The sequence below is a fragment of the Malus domestica genome, chromosome 09 (genome assembly GCF_042453785.1).
Source record: "Malus domestica chromosome 09, GDT2T_hap1".
Classification (NCBI taxonomy): Eukaryota; Viridiplantae; Streptophyta; class Magnoliopsida; order Rosales; family Rosaceae; genus Malus; species Malus domestica.
The window spans coordinates 35,552,190-35,568,252 of record NC_091669.1 but is presented as its reverse complement, the minus strand read 5'-3'; the positions used below and the strand labels follow the sequence as shown (position 1 = coordinate 35,568,252).

At 38.0% G+C, this 16,063-nt stretch overlaps 1 protein-coding gene across 1 annotated transcript; it reads right to left on the bottom strand.

Moving 5' to 3' along the window:
• Positions 1-7,256: 7,256 nt before the first annotated feature.
• LOC114827079 (ABC transporter B family member 11-like) lies at positions 7,257-14,112 on the bottom strand. The gene is made up of 13 exons (XM_029108696.2): positions 13,808-14,112; positions 12,660-13,055; positions 12,307-12,361; positions 12,016-12,191; positions 11,675-11,896; positions 11,350-11,588; positions 10,628-11,153; positions 10,260-10,533; positions 9,109-9,992; positions 8,748-9,014; positions 8,367-8,630; positions 7,949-8,242; positions 7,257-7,864 (listed from the first exon to the last, which is right to left on the bottom strand). The coding sequence occupies exons 2-13, from the start codon at positions 12,990-12,992 to the stop codon at positions 7,508-7,510; spliced, it is 3,891 nt and encodes a 1,296-aa protein (XP_028964529.2). The 5' UTR covers positions 12,993-13,055; positions 13,808-14,112; the 3' UTR covers positions 7,257-7,507.
• Between the last annotated feature and the right edge of the window lie 1,951 nt (positions 14,113-16,063).

Below are 16,063 nucleotides of genomic sequence, written 5' to 3'. Positions count from 1 at the left end.
AACTTCTCCTTAATGAAGTGTCTATCAACTTCCATATGTTTCGTGCGATCATGCTGGATTGGGTTGTGTGAGATATCAATCGCTGCTTTATTATCACAAAACAAATTCAAAGCCGAAATTGAAGGACACCCGAGTTCTTCAAGTAACCTCTGAAGCCATAATAATTCACATACTCCTTTTGCCATACCTTTGTATTCCACCTCTGCACTTGATAAAGCAACCACTTTCTGTTTCTTACTCCGCCAAGTCACTAAATTTCCCCTCATAAATGTAAAGTAACCCGATGTGGACCATCGATCAGTAATATTCCATGCCCAATCTGCATCGGTATAACCTTCTATCCGGCAATGACCATTCTTAGAAAACATGATGTCTCTACCTGGGGCGGACTTTAGGTGTCGTAGAATGCGTTCAACCGCACCCATATGCATATCACTCGGGGAATGCATAAATTGACTAACAACACTTACTGCATATGCAATATCAGGCCTGGTATGAGATAAATAAATTAACCTCCCAACTAACCTTTGATAACGATCTCGGTTAATGGGAACTTGATCAGGGTGCACGGTAAGCTGGTGATTTTGGACTATAGGGGTGTCAACCGATTTACACTCAAGCATTTCGGTTTCGGCTAACAAGTCAAGAACATATTTTCTTTGAGATAGAAATATACCCTGTTTAGATTGAGCTACTTATATACCCAAGAAATATTTCAATCCACCAAGATCTCTTATCTCGAACTCAATTGCTAAGTAATTTTTCAGGCTTGAGATTTCCTCTTTATCATCACCTGTAACAATCATATCATCCACATAAATAATAAGTGCCGTCAATTTACCCATTCGACATTTCAAGAAAAGTGTATGATCGGAATTGCTCTGCCTGAATCCATACTTCCTCATAGCCGTCCGGAACCTACCAAACCATGCCCGAGGTGATTGTTTCAATCCATACAATGCCATATTCAACTTACACACCATTCCAGGTTGTGAAACCGATGCATAACCAGGTGGAATATCCATATACACTTCTTCTGTAAGATTACCATGTAAGAAAGCATTGTTCACATCAAATTGTTGTAATGGCCAATCCAAGTTAGTCGCCAACGAAAGTAACACTCTTACTATATTAATCTTTGCTACTGGAGCAAATGTTTCTGTATAATCAACACCATACATCTGAGTGTATCACTTGGCCACCAATCATGCTTTGTATTGTTCAATTGACCTATTAGCTTTGTACTTGCTGGTGTACACCCATCGACGTCCCACTCTTTTCTTTCGTCGGGGTAGCAAAACTAAATCCCATGTTTAATTTTTCTGAAGTGCATCCATTTCTTCCTCCGTTGCTTTGGTCCATTGATCATCAGATAGTGCCTCCTTCAATGAACTTGGTGTGCTATCATTGGATATTTGTTATACAAAAGTTTTGCCGGGTTCTAATAATTTATGTGATGACACATAGTTGGCAATGGGATATTTAGAGCCTTTCGTTGTTTCCGGCGAATATCGATAGGGTGGCTTTCCCTGGTTATGCCTGAAAGGTAACTGATAATTCAGAATATCAGATACATCAATAGGGATAGTAGATCTTACCTCAGGAATATTCTCTAGAGTATGGTCATCTGGCGGTACTATATTTTGAGACAAGGGGGAGTAGTATCAGTAGAAGTCTCAAGATCGACAAGTGGCAGCACTGTTGCCGTGGGTGAGGACGGCACTGTCGTGCCTGCCGCTGGTTCTGTGGGCAGTGATGCTGCTTCTGTTGGCTGGGCTGGCACCGCAGCCACTGCGGGCTCGGCTAATAGTGGCAGCGGAAGATCAGTAGTAGCAACCATGGTCCAAACCTATTCGTCATGCTGTGTATCCCCTTAAAAAGAGGGTTGGAAGAAGTCGGAGAGTAATACATCTCAGACTCAGAAAAAAGTAACATCTATAGTAGTATACATCCAACGTGAAGGAGGGTGGTAGCAACGGTACCCTTTCTAATGTAGTCTATACCCCATGAAAACGCAATGGAGAGCACATGGGTCAAGTTTTGTCCGTTGATTTTTATGTAGATGAACAAAGGCAACACATCCAAAAACGGGAGCACCAAAACGAACAGTAGAGGAACGAATGTAGCAAGAACTTCCAAAGGTGTAAGAAAATTCAATACTTTGGATGGCATGCAGTTGATAAGGTAAGTGGCAGTCTGAAAAGCAGCATCCCAAGAGGAGTAGGGAACATCCGCCCCAATCAATAGTGATCGAGCCGTTTCTAATATATGGCGATTTTTGCGCTCAGCCACCCCATTCTGTTGAGGAGTCTGAGGACAAGTAGTCTCGTGGAGTATTCCGTGATTAGTTAAATAATGTGTAATATCATTATTAACATATTCACCACCATTATCAAAATGCAAAATCCTGATTTTAGTAGAAAATAGTCTGAACCATAGTGTGGAATGTCTTAAACGCCAAAAACACATCACTTTTATGCTTAAGAAGGTATAACCATGTCATCCGTGTGCAATCATCTATGAAAGTTACAAACCACCTAATACCAGATGAAGTAGTAATCGGAGATGGTCCCCAAACATCTGAATGAACAAAACCAAAAGGAATAACACTTTTATTAGAATTCAACGGATAAGAAACACGGTGACTCTTGGCAAATACGTAAGTGTCACATTTAAAGTTTGAAACCGAACAACCAACAAATAAATGTGGAAACATATACTGTAAATAACTGAAAGAGGGATGACCCAAACGGTGATGCCATAACCATATCTGATGCCGTTTGTGATCAATGGCTCCTTGGGCGAGATTGACCCGTCCTGTACTGACATTGTCCACAAAATAAAGATCCCCCTTTTTAGTACCACAACCAATTATCTCATTCGTGAGAATATCCTAAATAAGACAAAACTTTGAATACAATAGTACACAACAGTTCAATTACTCAATAGCTTGGCCAGGAGACATCAATTTATGCTTTAGTGAAGGTACAAGTAGTGTATGCGGCAAAGAGAGGGTAGGCGTGAGGTGTACAGTGCCAACGCCAATTACCGGTGAGGTGACACCATTAGCATTAGTAATATTTTGTCGACGTGGAACAATATCACAAGCTAAATCAGTGGGGTCATAGGTCATATGGTCTGTGGCACCGGAGTCAATGATCCAATCGGACTAAGTATCACAATTATTCATATTAAAAGTATAACCACAATTACCTAAGGACTCCGAAGGCATATCGGAAGAACTCGAAACATGAGGATTCATGGTAGGGCCAGTTAGGGTAGTAGTGTTTAGGGTTGTAGTGTTTAGTATAGGGGTAGGATTGGTTAGGATGAAATTGTTTCCATCGTGGAGTGGTGGTAGGTTCTCCATGGGAGGGCCGAGTTTGCTTGAGGGAACGGGCATAGCAGAAATCCTAGGATCTCTGCTCTAATACCATGCTAATTAGGGCTTATTTTGGGGTTTAATTTTCTGATGTTATTCTTCTCACCAAGGAGGGATATATATATTGTATAAGATTGATTTACAAGGAAAGAAACACCAAATAATATCTATCCTAATTACATCCTGATTACAAGGACCCAAACAGGTAACTAAGCTAATTACAAAGGTCAACTCTCCAACAATATTATCCGTGCAAAAAAAGTAAACAAATCCAAAACAACTAAGATATTCATTTGTAGTGAAGAAAATAAATAGATATGATTCTACAAAGAAACATTAAATTTATTCCAATGGGTATAAAGTTTCAAATTGAGGTGATTTTTTATAGACATAATCTTTGAAATAACACACAAAAAATAAATAATTGAATTGTTGAAATTCAGAATGGGTACTATAAAAACGTGTCAATATCTATGTTAAATCGTGTGTCCAAAAGATTTGTAGCCCTATATATAGAGAGTATCCAAAAGATTTTTCTTACTTAAAGATATAAAGAACAGATTTGGACTCTTTTTCAGTCTAATACAAGTCGAGCGTCACGTTGTGTGGGTACCACTAATGGCAAAGATTGAGAAACATTTGGTTAGATATGCACAGACTCATAAGTTCACAAACAATAGAGTTAAACTATTTTACTTTTAAGGATGGTTTCAAATTGGTCATAACTTTTCGAAACATTTCAAATAATGATCTATTATTTTGAAATTAGACATCTGATAACGACTCACTCTAGATTGTGACTGGCCTTCATGACCCTTCTCAGTGTCTCTCAGTGTCTACGATTATTGGAGTTCATCCTACCCATGTTTGTCGTCATGCTAACAATGCAACCCACCGCCTAGCACGCATTGCTCTCTTGACTGGCTCAAATTGTAATTGGTTCGATGAACCCGCGGACATTATTTCTAACTTACTTTTTGAGGAGTCTTTCATGTAACTGAACTGATTGTAACTTTTCCAATGAATGAAAGCTATCGATATTTTATCAAAAAAAGACATATGATAGGTTTACTAGCGTTAAGTGATGACATGGGCAAATATTAAAGAGGTTTTTGAACTTTAATCCTTCAAGAAGATTAACATTTAATAAAACCTGGTGTTAGATTGAATATTGATTTTAGTCCCTTAATGTGTACTTAATTCAAATTCATATTATATTTTTGTTTTTGTATTTAATAGATAACTTATTTAATGTTATTAAATTGATTATTATACACATTTTAATTAATTAACTTTATTTAACTTTCTCTAATTAGTGTACCTAAACGTCCGTATCATAATATATTTTACTAAATTAGTGTACCGAAATGCCCGTACCTAAATATATTATAGTGAATCAGTGACACATAAGAAAATTTGTAAAAACATAAGTGTACCAAAAATTATGTTCCTAACTATATGATACAAAACTAGTGTACCGAAATGTCCATGCCTAAATATATTATACCAAACTAGTGTATCGAAATGTCCGTACCTAAACATATTATACTAACCCAGTGTACCGAAATGTTTGTACCTACATATATTGTATTGAATTAGTGGCAGATAAGAAAATATTCAAAAACATAAGTGTACTGAAAAATCTCTACGAAAATATTTTCTTGTATAAGATGCTTACCATAATGAGAATTAAAATTTATAATATTTTCATAAAATTTAAATTCATAAAATTATAAATAAAAAAAGAGACATTGAATACATATGCTAGCATTAAATAGAGTCTAGGGACTAAAATCAATTTTTAATCTTGTATAAGACATTTTTCTAAACTTCATCTTATTTAGGGATTAAAATCTAGTTTTCTAAATATTAAAGCGCCTTTTAACTCTTAAGTCATATATGAAACTTTGAATCTCCAAGTTAACGCAATTTAGTCAAGCAAATGTATGGTTTAGCTTTGCTAAAATGGGTTGATTTGGAGAATTAGACCTCCAAAGATGACAATTAGTAAAAACCAATTTTAATATTTGTCCACATCATCTTTTAATTCTAATAACATGATCACTTAAGTTGGTAAAATCATTACTTAACGGCCAGTGACCTAAATGATGTTTAATTAATGAATTAGACCTCCAAAGATAAGACTTTACCAACTTATGTAACCCTTGTTATATAATGAGGTGCAATTGCTATAAATAAAATTAATTATCTCGATGCGAACGAAGTCAAGATTTGAAAAGGTAATTAGGGTGCGTTTGGTACGTGGGACGGGACGGGACGGAACGGAACGAGGCGTTCCGTCCCGCGTTTGGTGCGCCAAAAATGGGTGGAACGGGCTGTTCCACGGGACAGATTTTGGGTGTTTTTGCGTCCCACCTCCCCCCTGGAACGGGTTTGTTCCACGTCTGTGGAACACAATGTTTTACCATTTTAAGACAAATATACCCCATGTCTTTTTCAAAAATTACACCTTCATTCCGTCCCGTCCCGTCCCGTCCCGTTCCGTCCCATCTGCGTACCAAACGCACCCTTAGGGTGCGTTTGGTACGCAGACGGGACGGGACGGGACGGGACGGGACGGGACGGGACGGGACGGGACGGGACGGGACGGAACGGGACGGAACGAAGGTGTAATTTTTGAAAAAGACATGGGGTATATTTGTCTTAAAATAGTAAAACATTGTGTTCCACATACGTGGAACAAACCCGTTCCAGGGGGGGAGGTGGAACGCAAAAACACCCAAAATCTGTCCCGTGGAACAGCCCGTTCCACCCATTTTTAGCGCACCAAACGCGGGACGGAACGCTTCGTCCCGTTCCGTCCCGTCCCGTCCCGCGTACCAAACGCACCCTTAATGAACGTCTGACATTGCAATAAATTTATAAATTAAAGTATAATATTGTAATGTTTAAAACATAATATATAAAGAAAAAAAATTATAATACGACCCTAATTATGATAATTTTGTACAATTTACTCATATATTATATATAAAAGAAATTAAAAAAATTGTCAAGATCATCCTCTCACGGTCTTACCAACCCTGGTTGGTAATTGTCTAATCATCACGACCCGGACGCATGAGTGAATTAATTAATTGGTAATAATCATTGTTTGAAGTTGTCACGGGTGACGATGCCCCATTTTAATATTGACCACGGATTGCATGCAAGTTTCAGGTGTTGGAGATATTTTTCAATGAGACCGGTACACGGGATAGTATATCACGTATCACTAAAAAAATGATGAGATATGTGTGCTAAAATGTTAATAACTTAAAAATTAAAATTTCCTACAATTCCTATTAAAACATGTGATGTATCATGTACTACTTGTATTCCCTTCACAACTAAAAATTTCTACAGGTGTTAAATCTTCAAAGATTACCAAAATGTTTGACCTAGACAAGCAGATTAGGTGATTAATTAATGTAAAAATTGGATCCTTATTTTCCCAAAAAAAAAAAAAAAACCTTGGATCCTTACGAAAATACTAACTAACATTGCATCATTGCATAAAGAAATACTCAATTACGTACGTGGGCAGGATATTTACAAAACTTCACTTGCATATTTATTATTTTAGGACAAAAAAACAATTTTTTTATGCGCAATAATATGAACATCCATCACAATTCTAATAAAATTACAAAATTAAATACAAAAGTAAGGCTACTATTTAGCTTAGTTGAGCATTGACAACAAAGTTTGTTTCTCGGTACACATGTTGAATTCGTCAAACTAACTTGAAATTCCTCTCAAAATATATGGTCAGAATTTGAGATGAAAAAACACACTTAGAATTGAAATAATGTAAAAAAATTGTGGTACTACTTTCTTTTCAGACAAGCTCACCAACAAAACGAAAGCCATCTTCTACGAGCTAATAGTACTTTCTTATTCATCTACTAACATTGACTACTACATGAAGGATTGGAACCACAAAAAACATGAAATAAAAACAAGAAGGCAAAAAGGAAAGAACGAGAAATAAATACAACCATATTACGCATTTCTGTACTATTTGCCCATTCGGATAGGTGGCGTGGCAATGCCATTTTTCTCTTTAGTGTTTGGTGAGAAAAATGTAGAAGAAAGAAGAAGAAAAGTGTACAAGAAAGGAGCTCATGCAGTTGAAGCGCTCATGTGCAGAGCAACCAAGGATGCATAAAATCCATCTGTAATATTGATCAGCTTATCATGCTTTCCTTTTTCTACGATCACTCCGTTTTTAACCACCGCGATCACATCAGCATTCTTGATTGTCGATAGTCGATGAGCAACCACTACTGTTGTTCGGTTTACCATCACCCTGTCTAATGCATCTTGAACCACTCTCTCAGATTCAGCATCAAGTGCACTTGTAGCTTCGTCCAACAGTAATATCTTGGGGCTCTTGATTATTGCACGTGCAATGGCTACGCGTTGCTTCTGCCCCCCAGATAATTGTATTCCTCGTTCTCCTACTGCCGTGTCATACCCCTACACAACGCATTCGGATTAGTTTTGAAACAATCTTGTTATAAACTACCCAAAAAAAATTATTAACTTTTTAAATGTTCTAACCTGATTCAAGCTACTAATAAATTTGTGTGCATTGGCCAACTCCGACGCAGCTATGATTTCTGCCTCAGTTGCATCACCATCCTTTCCATATGCAATGTTGGCACGGATTGTGTCGTTAAATAAGACAGGTTCTTGCCCCACAAGCCCCATCTGCTGCCTCAACCATTTCAAGTTGAACTTTCCAAGTTCAGTTCCATCAAGTGTGATATGACCTGAATCAGGATCATAAAATCGTTGCAACAATGCAACAACTGTCGACTTTCCACTCCCACTTTCTCCAACCAGGGCAACTGTCTGCAAACGATATTCACAAATAAAAGAAAACACTGTATTATGGCTTAAGCTTCATCAGCACGTCATGAAATGAAAACAAAATAAACGAAGAATTGCAATCCAACTCAATTGACGCAATCTTTACCTTGCCACAGTGAATGGTTAAATTGAGGTCTCGGAAAATCTGTGTATCTGGCCTGGATGGATATTTAAAGCTTACATGGTGAAGCTCAATCTCTCCCTTTACATTATCCAATTTCATGCCAGACTCGTCACTAGGGTCTATCTTAGACTTCCTGTCTATAATTGCAAATATAGAAGCAGCAGCACTCCTGGCTTTATTAGAATCAGGACCCATGCTGCTCGACTGAGATATGCCCGTGGCTGCCATGGTCAAAGCAAAGAAAACCTGCAACCAAATACACATCTTAAAATCAGCCATATACTTGGTCTGAATGTATATCATGTATGTTATCAACACTTTCTGAATAGAACTGGTAGATAAATATGGAGAGAGAATAGTTACTTGGAAAACGTCGCTAAATGTTGTTTTGCCAGCCTTGACGAGTTTAGCTCCCGCATAGAAGCTGGTTGCATACACACAAAATAGAAAGAAAGAAGACATTCCAAATCCTATTCCACTGATCAAGCCTTGTCTTTTCCCTGCCGCTGTAGGGCCTTCACATTTCCTTCTGTACAGTTCCATTACCTTCTCTTCAGCACAGAAAGAAGCAACTGTTCGTATGCTCCCAACTGCGTCATTAGCAACTTGGCTTGCTTCTTCATACATCATCTGCAGACGTATAATTATACAAATTCGGAAGACCTCAGAACAAAAGAATTTGGATACGAAATATGCTATTAGTTCATGGATCTTCTGATCATACCTTTGCATCGGCACTGAATCCTTTCATGAACTTTGCTTGAACATATCCGTTGACTCCGATCAGAGGAATCAATGCGAGGATAATAAATGCCAGCTGCCAGCATGAAATGAAAGCAATGAACAAACCTGCAATTGCGGTCGCAATGCTATTAACAATCTGAGCTAGTGCATCTCCAACAAGGGCCCGCACTATTGCTGCATCTGCTGAGAGCCTCGCACCAACTGAACCACTTGAGTTCTCAGGCTCATCAAACCACCCAACTTCCATGTGAACCACTCTCTCAAAACACATCAATCTGATACGTTCAATTAACTTACTACCGGCAACCGAAAAGAAGTATGCTCGTGCTGGGATCACCAGAAATGATGACACACCAAGTACCATAAAAATAATTGCCCAAAACTCTGAATCTTTCTTTTGTTGACGAGGTGGTTCATACAAAGTCTTTATTACCCTGGAAATAAGCACACCGAAAATTGGAAGTATGACACCATTGGCGGTTGCAGCTAAAGTTCCAAGAAGAAGTGCTGGAATCTCGGGCTTGTTGAGGGCAGCGAGGCGGAGGAGAGAGACCTTTGGAGGTTGCTCTGATGCCAGGGCAGCGGCCTCTGGTTCTGCCAATGTAGTGCCATGCATGCTAGCATGTCCTATGGGTAAACCAAAGGCAGCTGAAAATGAATGGCGGCTGCTATTTCCTACAGAGGAATTCCGACTTATGGATCTTCGTAACGACATTCTTAGACTTGATTGTCTAAAAGATTCAGCAGTTATATCAGATTTGTTTTGAACTTCTCCTCTTGGATCTGAACCCTTGTTTACTTCTTGCAAGCGTATAAGTTGAGAGTATGCTCCTTCAGGATCCTTGAGTAATTCTGAGTGCGAGCCTGATCAATGGACAAAAATATGGTTAACTGATAGTCTTCCTATACACGTGACAAACTGGCAGGAACTTGGGATCTAATAATAAATTGCAGCCACGAGTAAACCGAAATTCTATCCACAAGTACAAACACTAAGCCTGGACTCTGGAGATTATAAGAGATTTCGGTGGGAAAAGCAACGTGTTATAGCAGAAGAAAGCAAGTCAAAATCAAGGGAAACATATGCAAGAACTAATAAAAAGAACGTGCTAGCTTTATCAGGTAGAATACCTTTTTCAACCATCTTTCCTTTATGAATGACAGCAATCACATCTGCATTCCTCACCGTGCTCAAACGATGAGCAACAATAACAGTAGTTCTGTTGACCATAATCCGATCCAATGCTTCTTGAACTATCCTCTCAGATTCTGCATCAAGTGCACTTGTAGCTTCATCCAAAAGTAAAATTCGTGGATCTTTCAAAATTGCTCTTGCTATAGCAATTCTCTGCTTCTGCCCACCAGATAGCTGAGTTCCATGCTCACCGACCATGGTGTTAATGCCCTGATCACGAATCATTAAAGGCCAAATGAACTAATAATATTCCTATGAACACACACATAATTATAAACTGCGATTAGATAGAATTAGTTGGAACCTGAGGCAATTTATCGATAAATTTGGAGGCGTTTGCAAGTTCAGCTGCTGCTTTTATCTCTTCAATGGTAGCACCATCCTTTCCATAGGCAATATTGTCCATAATGCTGGATGCGAACAGTACGGGTTCCTGGCTGACGAGACCAATTTTACTCCGAATCCATTTCACCTGAAATTCTTTTAGGTTTATGCCATCTATCAACACTTCACCAGCTTGTGGATCATAAAATCTCTCTATCAGACTGATGACTGTTGACTTCCCACTTCCACTTTGTCCAACCAAAGCTGCAGTGGTGCCACTAGAGATATGAAGACAGAACCCGTCGAATATTGGTTCATCTGGTCTGGCTGGGTAACTGAAGTAAACCTCTCTTAGATCTATATCTCCACGAATGTCATCCAATGTCTTTCCTTTTTCGTCAGAAGCATCAATCTCTGGTTTCCTACTGATAGTCTCAAACATCTTAAATGCTGCAGCTTGACCAGCAGCGAATGCACTCAAGCACGGTGATGCTTGCCCCAGAGACCTAATTCATCCAAAATAGTTAATATATTTAAACAAAAAGAGGAGAAAGAGAAAAATCAAAAGAGGAACTCATGTACATATGTATCTGCATGTATGTACGAGTATTTAAAATCAAACATAAAGAGAGAGAAAAAGATGATAACATAGGTACTATAATAACCCACAAAAAAAGAAAAGAAAAAAGAAATGGATCTTACATGGATCCAGTCAAAACAGCAACAATCACATTCAGCACGTCACCCCCGGAATATCCATTATTCCTTACCATTCTTGAACCAAACCATACCGCCAAGGCATAAGTGCAGAACACAACTAGCATAACCATGCCAAAACATGCTCCAGCAGCAGTACCTTCGTAAACACCTGATTTGTAAGCATCCGCAAGATATTTTTTGTAATTTGTTGTTGCTTGCTTTTCCCCAGTGAAGGATGCAACCTACATAGAAAGCAGATGAGAAACATCATACTCTTGGCCAAACAATCGAAAATTATTCCAATAGTTGTAAGGCCAGTGTGACCTACGGTTCTGATGGAGCCTATCGTCTGTTCAACTACAATTGCTGCTTTTGCATAAGCACTTTGTCCACGGGTTGCCATCTTGGATATAATGATGGACATAGCTGCACCAGCTGCCACAAGCAGAGGAATCGAGGATAACATGACAAGGGTAAGAAGCCATCCTTTGATGAATGCTATTATAAACCCTCCAATGAATGTTGAAAATAGTTGTAAAAATTTTCCAACCTGCACGAACAAGTGCACAAATATGACCTTTTAGTTACATTTTAAGAATAAAAAATTTCAAGGTTTTTATTCTCCCTGGGGTGAATTTAGGGTTTGTAATTGTGAAGACAGCGTAGTACCTTCTCGCCCATGGCATCTTGTATGAGAACAGTGTCGCCAGACATCCTCCCAATGACCTCTCCAGTATTTGTTTCCAAATCAAAGAAAGCAACGTCTTGTCTCAAAATTGTTTTCAAATACAAACCCCTTATCCTTGCAGCTTGTCTTTCCCCTGTTACCATCCAGCAAGAGACCTCTGTGAACAAGAAATACAGCTGTATCAGTTCAAAATTCAAATGCTTGATATGTGTATGAGTTTCTCTCTGCATGCATGAAAAACTTTTGTGGTTATGGGTATGAGATGTACTTACGAAGACTTGCGGCCACACCTGTCCCGATTGCCAAATAGACATATTTTAGAGAGACCTACAATGTACCAAGATAACTAAATGATTATCAACATGTTCGGCCTAACAACTTAGTGAATAACCAGAGGAAGAATAATTATCAAACGAATCCCCTAAAATTTACTGATAAGAAATATAAGGAAAAAAAGAATCCCGTAAGAATAATTGAACAAAAATCTGAGCTAAAAAAATCGATGTGATTTTCTGGAACTCCAATATTTGACCTCATAAGAGCAGTTCAAACCATTATTGAAAGTTCAACTCGATGTCTTAACAAACATAAAGATTAAATTGGCTTGTGCAGCATATAACTTTACCTTGGAAACAGCACTAACTATGTCTTTATTGTTTTGATTAGATCCAAAAGAATTGATCATCTCCCCCAATAATATCGTCATAAGGGGCATCCCCAAGCCATTCCCAATGGCACCAATTGTGCCGGCGAGCATCAATATAGTATCAGTCTTATCTGCAAATGAAAATAGCTTGGAAAATGGAACTTTTTCAAGTTTCTCATCTCCGCTGCTCTTGTCTGAGCCTTGATGATCCCCATTCGTGTCGGTGCTTTTCTCTACTTCTACTTGGCTTCTTGAAGTGATGTCCTCATGCTCTTGAGGCGTAGCCCCATCCACGCCACTTTCCTGGGCCATGTTACGAACCCCAAGAAAGTATTGAGATGCTTGACACCTGATTTGTTATACCTCAATCTGCACCTGCATAAGCACAGTCCTGTTATAGTAAACTTAAAAGCCAAGCCAGCGAATTTGTGCTGGCAGTGCAGAAAGGACCAGCTAAATATCTGTAAGCAGGGCACGACTACTTCCAAATCTGAAAGCAGGCCTTAGATTAAAAAATTACAATAGGGGAATTGAGTCAGCACATCTCTTTCGTCAACTATTCACTTCACAAAGTAAACGAAACAAAAACTAAATCTGGAAAAAATTCAACACTACATACTTGTCTTGTATTCCAAGATGAAAAGTTTTATGTTAATTTACTGGAATGTCGATCGCAAGCAGACAAGTATACATTCAGAGAATCTAACCATTTGTTTCCATAGACTACAAAATTCACTACTTTTGCAAGCAAACACCCCTCCTGGTAATTAAGTACTTTATTTTTCTCTTTCTTTTGATAAAAAAAGAAGAAAAAATGCAACCACAAGTAAACAAAACGATCCCACAGAAGAAAAAAAAAGGGTATTTGTTCGTTTTCGTTTTACTGGAAAAACTAGGAAATTGATCTGTGAAGATGTTTCTTGAGGTATGATTGGGTCCCCAAAGAAGACTGCAACTTTAGTGAGTGAGTGACGGAATCAGAAACAAATCTCTGCAACTCGAGAAACCCAATACAACACCAAAACATTTGTAGCAGTAAAAGAAAGTAGTTAAGCAGTACAGAACAGAAGAGAACCCATATGACATGCTAAAACACAGAAACACAGAGCAAGAAATGAGATACTTACCAAAAGGGTATCTTGAGCTTGAAGAAGTCGCCGGCACTCAACAGCTTTCTGGGATTTGCGGGGTGTTTGCTTTGACTAATTTCATATTAATAGGCACACTCTGTGTTTGAGCTGTTTGGTATTGCTTATTGTGCAAGCATTGTAATCATTATTATTATTATTATAATTAATATTATTCATGACAAAAGTCGTCCCTTTCCTTCTCTTGCAGTTCCACCTCTATCTTATGGCGAGAGGGGGATAAAGTCACTGTGATCTGGCCATGGATGCCAAAAGCTGTGCATCCAAACTTTAGCTTTGTCAACGAAATCTTGGTGGCCATTTTCGAGTTTACTTATATTATGCATCTAATCAACTCTAACATCGCTTTCCAAGAAAATTAAATTTTATATATACATAGATAACTTCCAGGAAGAAAGCATTTTTTATTTTTTGTTGGGGTCCAGTCTTAGGTAGGGAAATGTTAATGTTGGTTGTTTGTCTTTTCTGTAATTTAATATCGACTACATGGCATCATATACCTACACGTACACCCTTGATGTTTCTTGTGTTTTCTCAAAACCCCTTCATTTTTCCACATATCATAAACAGCCCCCTGACATTTTAAAATTATTTTCAAAACCCCTTCGGTTAGTGTTTCGTTATGCTTTATGCTGACATCAGCATAAAATAATTTTAAAATGGAAAAATTAACCTTATGTTGTTGCCCAGTCGTCCAATTACTTGCTTAAATTCATCTTGGTTTTTTCTTCTTCCCAGAGTCACGAGCTTCTTCACTGCAATTGAGACGCCACCTTCAAAATTCGTTTTGTAGACTATACCAATTGATCCGCCACCTATTAGACATTCTTTCTCAAGCAATGCTTTTGTGTCGGACCCCCAGTTTTTGTCCAAAGGAGTACCACAGAGGAAGGGGTTGTTTATTGTTGTTGATAATTGCAAGTGTACAATATCGTCCAAGTAATATAGTGATAAGTAGAGTGTCGTTCAAACAAGGATCGGATTAACCTAAATTTACTATTGAGATTGACTTCAAACTAAACTTAAATAAAAGATGGATAACGATGACAAATTCAAATATGCAAAAACCCAAACGAAATTGAAAGTATCAATTCAACAAACACGAAGTAAAAGTGAATGAATTATGAAAAATTAATATATTGAAGCACTAGGACATCAGGTTCCTCATTCTCAATCCCATCTAATCCCGTTATTCATATTAAACTCAAATTATTCCCATGTTGCTAGCAATTATCCCTTGATTCGTCAATATTTCCTTTCAGAATATACTAACTGTGTTTCTAACTATCTACCCATGCTATGTCTAGCCACAAAAGTAGATAATCGAAGCCCTTTACACTAAATGGATAATTTCACAATACTACACAAATCATAACCAGTATGTCTACTCAATTATGTAATTCATGGTAATCGTTATGAGAAACAATCTACTAAACTCAACCTGTCAGTCCCAATTTAGTTCTTCACACAAATAATGGCTAGTTATTTGATAACGATAAAGCACAATAACATTTACTCAACATGGAAAACAACCGAGATCAATATGAAATAATAAGAATTAGATGTTCATGATAAGAGTACACCCTAATCCTAGCAAAAGGACTTAGTTCATGATTAAACTAATGACAAACATGGATGAATTCGATGACATAAAGAAACCCAAAACCCCAATTCTGGAACCGTATGCGATAAACCCCAAAACTGCCACCTTCTCCCCTCCTGCGGCTGCAGGATTCTTCCCCACTTTTAATGTGCCTTTTGTCTTTCCTTTAAAATCCCCCTCCTATTTTATTTCTGCTGCAACCTTCTTGATAAGGGGATTAAAAACCTTCCCCTCCTTGGAATAGTCCAACGCCAGTTTTTATGAAGCCCAAATTGGACTTAATTTGATAAAGCCTAAATTCCAGCACCACTCTCACATAGCATCAGTCCACTTCGTTATTCTTTCGTGCTTTCCTTGTAATTCTTCTAAAAAAATCCAGTTTTCTCCGAAAAAATAACTTCTATAAAATTCACACAAAATACATCAAATCCAACTGTTTTATATCAAACCATGACTAAATTAATAGGTAAAAGAGATACAAAATATACCTATTATATCAACCTAACAAATACCCCCAAACCTATCTTTTGCTAGTCCTCGAGCAAAACATAAAATGAAAAACAAATAACATTAACTAAAAACAAAAACCTAATTAAGCCCACTTTCGCTGACGAAACGATTGCACTGAGCAT

What these genes read in the sequence shown, in the direction of transcription:
- LOC114827079 (XM_029108696.2), bottom strand. Translation starts at nt 12,992, where the DNA reads ATGGCCCAGGAAAGTGGCGTGGATGGGGCTACGCCTCAAGAGCATGAG. An exon ending in AGGTGTGGCCGCAAGTCTTC is followed by an intron (nt 12,192 to 12,306) that starts GTAAGTACATCT and finishes TCTTGTTCACAG; the next exon opens with AGGTCTCTTGCTGGATGGTA. An exon ending in TAACCATTCACTGTGGCAAG is followed by an intron (nt 8,243 to 8,366) that starts GTAAAGATTGCG and finishes TATCGTTTGCAG; the next exon opens with ACAGTTGCCCTGGTTGGAGA.